The following is a 6815-nucleotide window of genomic DNA, read 5'->3' as shown; positions in this document are numbered from 1 at the left end:
TGTTGATGATGATGATGATGTTGATGTTGTTGTTGATGATGATAATGTTGATGATGATGATGATGTTGATGATGGTGACGATGATGATGAAGACTAATCAATATTTTCGGCATTTGTGATGATGTTAACAATGAACATTTCTGAAAATCAATAACGTGAACAAAATATGGTAGCTCTAGTTATCAGTAATAATATATTCATTATTATTATATAATAACAATTATTATTATTTTGATTACTATTATAATTATTATTATAACTATTATAATATAATATATTATAATACTATACCCATTTATATATTTATGAAATTTGATTTTAGATTTTTGAGGTTCAATAATAAAAAGTGTTTCCATAATAATTTTTTTTATTGTGATTAGTTTTATAATAATTATTATATCTATAATAATTATAATAATAATAATTATAATAATAAAAATTATTGTTGTTGTTGTTGTCGTTGTCTTATTGATGTGATCACTCTTCATATGGTTTCATTATGATTTTTGTTGTTTTCTTGCGATGTGAGCTGCTGCAAATAGACCAACGCCGTTGTCAACATGGATGCAACTAAATTGATTACACTGTTTCTATTATTTACAACAACGACAATAATATTCTTACCAACAAAAACAACAACAACACAAACGACAAAAACAACAACATTATTTACATAAGGCACCAAAATCAACAGACAAGACATCATAAAATAACGTTTAAACGTTTTGACAACTAAATTAGCGTTATTCTCTAGAGTTATTCTCTATTTCTGAACAATCGCTTTTATTGAGAATGAAAAAGTTAACGACAGGAACAACCAAACACTAAAAACAAAATGACAACAACAACAACAACAACAACAACAAAAACAAACAACAACAACCAAACACTAACAACAACAACAGCAGCAACAACAACAACACCATCATACATTCTTCAGGTCAAAAACATTGAGAAACACGGCAGACAAAATGACGACGACGACAACAACAACTCCGACGGCAGTGGCAATGATGACGAAGCGACCTGCAAACGTCTGCGTGGGCAGATAGAGGAGTACGTTGCGCGGGAGATCTCCCACCTGGCCAGCATGCAGGACATGAAGATGAGGATTGCCGAGCTGGAAAAGGTGCTGCTGCATGCTTTCGTGTTTTGTTGTCGTTGTTGTCGTTGTTCATGTTGTTGTCGTGGTTGTTGTTGTCGTTGTTGATGTTGTTGATGTTGTTGTCGTTGTTGATGTTGTTGATGTTGTTGTCGTTGTTGATGAAGTTTTTGTCACTATACTATCTGAAGTGATGTGACCACTGAAGACCTCTTATTCACAATGAACCTGTTTTTTGTTGCTCCAATTATTTCACTTGATTTGATTTCTGTTATGGTTGATAATGACATTTAAGATCTTTGCCATTACACTAATAATAATAGTAATAATAATCATCATCATCACCTTCATCCTCTTCCTCTTCATCATCGTCGTTCAGCAGCTGCAGCAGGATCCAGCACCATCCTCCTCTTCAACGTCATCCTTCCCTTCACCATCGGGCAGTCATCACCACCATCACCACGTGGTAGACATCAGAGAGTTGCAGCAGCAGTTGGTTCTCAGCAAGTTGAGGGAGGCAGAAACGAACTCGTCTGCCAAGGAACTCGAGAGGAAAGTTCTCGAACTTGATAAGTATTGGCAGGTCCGTAGTAATTATCAACATTTATTCAAACAATAATTTTATTTAGCGTAACTTTTTTAATTTTTTTCAACCACACTATAAATTTTGTGTTGCATATGTATATTCATCCTACTCATCATCATCATCATCATCATATTCATCATCATGATACTCTTCATCATCATACTCATCATCATCCTACTCATCATCATCATATTCATCATCATGATGCTCGTCATCATCATACTCATCATCATCATCATACTTATCGTAATCCTACTCATCATCATCATCATATTCATCATCATATTCATCATCATCATATCCATCATCATGATACTCGTCATCATCATACTCATCATCATCATCATCATCATCATCATACTTATCATAATCCTACTCATCATCACAACCCTTTCTAACTTTCAAGACTCACCTAGCTCTAACGAACAGTCCTGACCCTGGCAAGACGAAAGTTCAAAAGGCCAAACTGCAACTGCTGACAGAAGAACTTCTTTCAACAAAACTTAAGGAAGCCTTTTATATCAACGAACTCATGGGCCTCAAGGTCAAGGTTGTTGACCTCGAGACAAAAATTCACGTGGACGAGCGGCTGATCAGAAAATTAGAGGACGAAGTTGAAGCATTGAAGGTCAAACTGTCAGCCTACGAAACGAAAGAGATTGAATATGAAACCGAGATACGTGGTCTGCAGAGACAACTCTCCAAGAACCAGACCAAGGTTGCATGGTTTGCTGGCTGTTGGTTCTTTTGATTGTTCGTTTGTTTGGGGTTTGTTTGTTTGTTTGTTCAAAATTTGCAGTTAGTCACAGTTTTCATTCATATTTCAAAAACTGTTCACTCGTTGTTATCAATTTTTATGCATATCTATACATTTTAAAGGATATTTTGAAAAAGTTATTTCATCTGCAACTATGATGGCGCGATAAATCTTTGGGTAGAGCCTCAAGTTCTTTGTCGAGTGCTAAGAAATCCGCATTATTATATTCTTGTGATGCGTAAATTCTCGCGTATTTTGAGAAGTTTTTGCTATTTAAATTAGGATGATCGATTAAAAAGATAGGATAGGGTGCACTGCCCGATGGCTGCGGCACCTGTCGCTACTGTTGTTGCGGCGCCTGACGCTGCTGTTGTAGTAGCCGTGTTCTGTTCGAACGCGTCCATTCACGTGTAGTTACATGCATTGCCTGTTTGTTGATGATACTTCTGGGAATATTGATAAGATAACTGTGAAATATATTTCGCCACCATGGTTACCATAGCAACAAGATGACGACCTGATGTTGAGGATCAGAGAAGTTGAGAATTTGCAGTTGATAACGGAGCTGAAGCAACACATTGCACAACTGGAATGCCAGGTTGGTTGGTTGGTTTTCTGGTTATCTGATGGATTGATTGACCTGTTGGTTGACCGGTTGGGTATGACTATTTGATAGGGCTGATTGATAGATTGTTTGGTCGGCTGGTTGGTTGATTGCCTGATAGATTGGCTGGCTGGCTTTAGTAGTAGTAGTGGTAGTAGCTGCCGTAGCGATAACATCACTAGCGATAGGGGCACTACTACTTTTATAGGTAGTTATAATGGCAGTAAGTAACAATAATAATTTTCATAATAATTGTTTATGTTGGACGATAGAACGAGGAGTTGTTGGCAGCCGAGAAGATCAGCCACAGGGACAGCAGCCACAACAAGTTGGTCAGCATCACTGACATCGATGTCAAGATAGAGGATCTCCACCAACAGGTCTGCTGCTATGGTGATGATTGTCGGACTGTGTTATGGATGAATGAAGCAAGTGGCTTGGTAGTGGTGGTTGGTCGTGGTTCGTTGAATGAAGGAAATTTAAATTCACAACACGCACAAAACACATCCAGATTATTCAGCTTAAACAAATCAAACGCTTACGAATGTCAGCCGCTTCCACGCCGACCTCCGACGCCACCAACTGCAACAGCCACAACAACGACAACACGACAACTCAACACACGGACGACAACATAAACAACAGCGTGAACAATCTCTCTCTCTTATCTTCATCATCTCACTGGAACAACAACATGGAGTCGGACAGTGACACCGAAGATTTTGAAAGGTACAAACTGACGGACTGCACCTTCTCCAACTACCAGCTGCCATCTCCAATCACTGCCAGAAAGATGTTCGGACCTGATTTTGATTTGTTTGCTGCACCTGGAACAGCGTCAGATGCAGCTACGTTGAAGAGAAAGTCTGCAGCTTCTTCCGCCAACCACAGCAGCCACAACTACCGGTGTATTAATAAAAATGTTGAGAATGGTGACAGTAGTAATGATTTCAGTGATAAAAACGAAAGTTGTGGTGATGGTGATGAAAGAGATGATGTGGATGGTGGTGTCGGGGAATCGAAGACCAAGGCAGGGAGGTTAAGGTCACTGGATAGTTTGATAGAAAATGAAAGAACAAAATCTGTACCAGTATCGTCATCATCATCATCACCGTCATCATTGCTGCTGTCAACATCAACACCGTCATCATCATCAGCTGCATCGGATACTGCAACATCTGTTATGATGATGAGGATCGTCAGTCTGAAGAACCAGATCAATGAGAGTATGAGAAAAAACAAATACAACGCTAACAATGACGATGACGAAGACAATGGTGATAATAACCATCATCATCATCATCGTCGTTATTATCACGATCATCATCAAAACCTCCATAGCAACAATTCTTTAGACCTGTCGGTCGAGTTTAAACCGGATGTGGAGTCCAGTCCGCTACTGACTCGTCCGACTGGCAGCAACGACATCAACAGCATCATCAACAACTACAACGATGACAACAATAACAATGGAAACAGCACAAGTGGCAACAAACACAACAACAAAATAACAAGCAACGATGAGAATGATTGTGATAAAAAGGATGACAACAACAACACAAACAACAACTTTAAAGATTCGGCCATAGACGTCAGCGAACTACTTGTCGATAGAAACGCAACAAACAACAACAGCGTAAACAACAACACCAATGATGACTTGAACTACAACAAAAACAACAACAACAATATCAAAAGTAGCAAAAACAACAACAGCAACAACAACAACAACGGTATCATTGTGAATGGGTTGCCGACGCCAACAGGCACAAAAATGTTTCCACCTGCATTCATTCCAGACTTACTGATCAGCAACAACACCAACAACAACAACACCAATAGCAACAACAAAAACAACAACAGCGAAAACAACAAGAACAAAAACGGCAACATCAACAACGTCAAAACATCAACAACATCATCTTCGTTCTCCTCATCGCCGTTTCATTCGCCATTAATTGCCGGCTTGGACCTGCCGGACACAAGTTTGTTCGAAGAAAAAGTGAACTTAGATTCAAACGCGGGCGTCATTAAGATGCAAGACTTCAAAAAACTTCACGAACATTTCGAAAGTCGTCTACTGGAGGATAAAAAGGACAGACACCTCAGCTCCAGTCTTGACGTTCTTTCTGTCGTCTGATGATGAGGATGATGGTGATGGTGATGGGTGAGTGAGGTGACTATGAAGATGATGAAGATGATGATGGGTGAGTGAGGTGACTATGAAGATGATGATGATAAGTGGAGTGGCTGTGAAGATGATGATGGAGGAGTTTACTATGAAGATGACGAAGATGATGGGTGAGGTGACTATGAAGATGATAAAGACGATAATGGATGTGATGACTATGAAGATGATGATGAAGGGGTAACTATAAAAATGATGAGGATGATGATAGTGAGGTTACTATGAAGATGGGAAAGATGATGTGGTGATGAAGATGATGTGGTGATGATGTGGTGATGGTGACGAGAGGATGATCATTTTGACGATGTTATTTGCAATGTTTGATACCAATGACAATGGTGATGATGATGGTGATGCGAGTGTTGTTGATGATGATAATGATGATGCAAGTGTTAATGATGTTGCTGGGAATGGTAGTGATAACGATAGCAATGAGAATGGTGATGATGACGTAGTGAAGAAAGGTGAAGATTTATTTAAGCTATGTTGTAGCGCTCAATCATATAAGTCTAAAAAAATATTAATACACATTCATGATTTTCATCATCATCATCATCATTGTCATCACCCTCATCAACGTCATCATATGGCCTGCAGTTATTTATATTTAATCATCAAAGATCACATTATTTTTATTATTATTATTATTATTATTATTATTATAAATAATATATTGTACAAATAATATTATTATGATAATTATTATTTTCTTGCTTAGTATTAATCTTCAATTTTAAAATATTTCATTCATTCATTTCTTTTCATCACGGGTTGGTTCGTTCACTTGTTCAATTCAATTAATCCTTCAACAGTTCTATCATTTACTCATTAGCAATCATTCTCTCTCTCTCTCTCTCTCTCTCCTCTCCCTCTTTTTTTTTCTCTCTGTATAATAAACGTGTATGTATTTGTAAATATATATTTCATGATTTAATTAAGTTAATTTATTAGTCTTCTTTACATTTAGCTTATCAGGTTTATTATTTTTGAGTTACAAATTTTCGTTTTAACAATTTTTTGATTTTTTGGTTTGTGTATTTCTTCTAGTTGAACCAATATTTATTCCATCCTTTATCATACACACACACAAAAACACACACAAACAGACACACACACACAAACAGATACACACACACGCACACACACACATATGTATATATACACAGACATAAATAAAATACAATACACTACAAAATGACTTGAACTTTATTTATTATGCATTATGTTTAAAGACTGTTTGATGCATATATCTTATTTTGAAATAATGTTGATAATAATTAAGAAATATAATAAACGTGTAACTTACAATTAAATAACTATAACTCTTGAAGAATACAAAAAATAATTGATTGATTGATTGATTGATTGATTGATTGATTGATTGATTGATTGATTGATTGATTGATTGATTGATTGATTGATTGATTGATTGATTGATTGATTGATTGATTGATTGATTGATTGATTGATTGATTGATTGATTGATTGATTGATTGATTGATTGATTGATTGATTGATTGATTGATTGATTGATGGAACGAACGAACGAACGAACGAACGAACGAAAGAACGAACGAA

General features: G+C 36.8%; 1 protein-coding gene across 1 annotated transcript in view; it reads left to right on the top strand.

Moving 5' to 3' along the window:
* HELRODRAFT_184119 (hypothetical protein) overlaps positions 1-5189 on the top strand; it is a gene marked incomplete at both ends in the record, with an annotated part of 8290 nt that extends 3101 nt beyond the window's left edge. Inside the window, 5 exons of the mRNA XM_009015825.1 lie at positions 941-1129; positions 1482-1685; positions 2095-2406; positions 3322-3429; positions 3561-5189. Of these exons, the coding sequence (XP_009014073.1) occupies positions 941-1129; positions 1482-1685; positions 2095-2406; positions 3322-3429; positions 3561-5189 (2442 nt within the window). The remainder of the gene's footprint in view (positions 1-940; positions 1130-1481; positions 1686-2094; positions 2407-3321; positions 3430-3560) is intronic.
* Between the last annotated feature and the right edge of the window lie 1626 nt (positions 5190-6815).

Source organism: Helobdella robusta (genome assembly GCF_000326865.2).
Source record: "Helobdella robusta unplaced genomic scaffold HELROscaffold_168, whole genome shotgun sequence".
In the NCBI taxonomy this organism is placed as follows: Eukaryota; Metazoa; Annelida; class Clitellata; order Rhynchobdellida; family Glossiphoniidae; genus Helobdella; species Helobdella robusta.
Note: the sequence above shows the minus strand (reverse complement) of the source record. Positions and strands in the feature narration are given on the sequence as shown.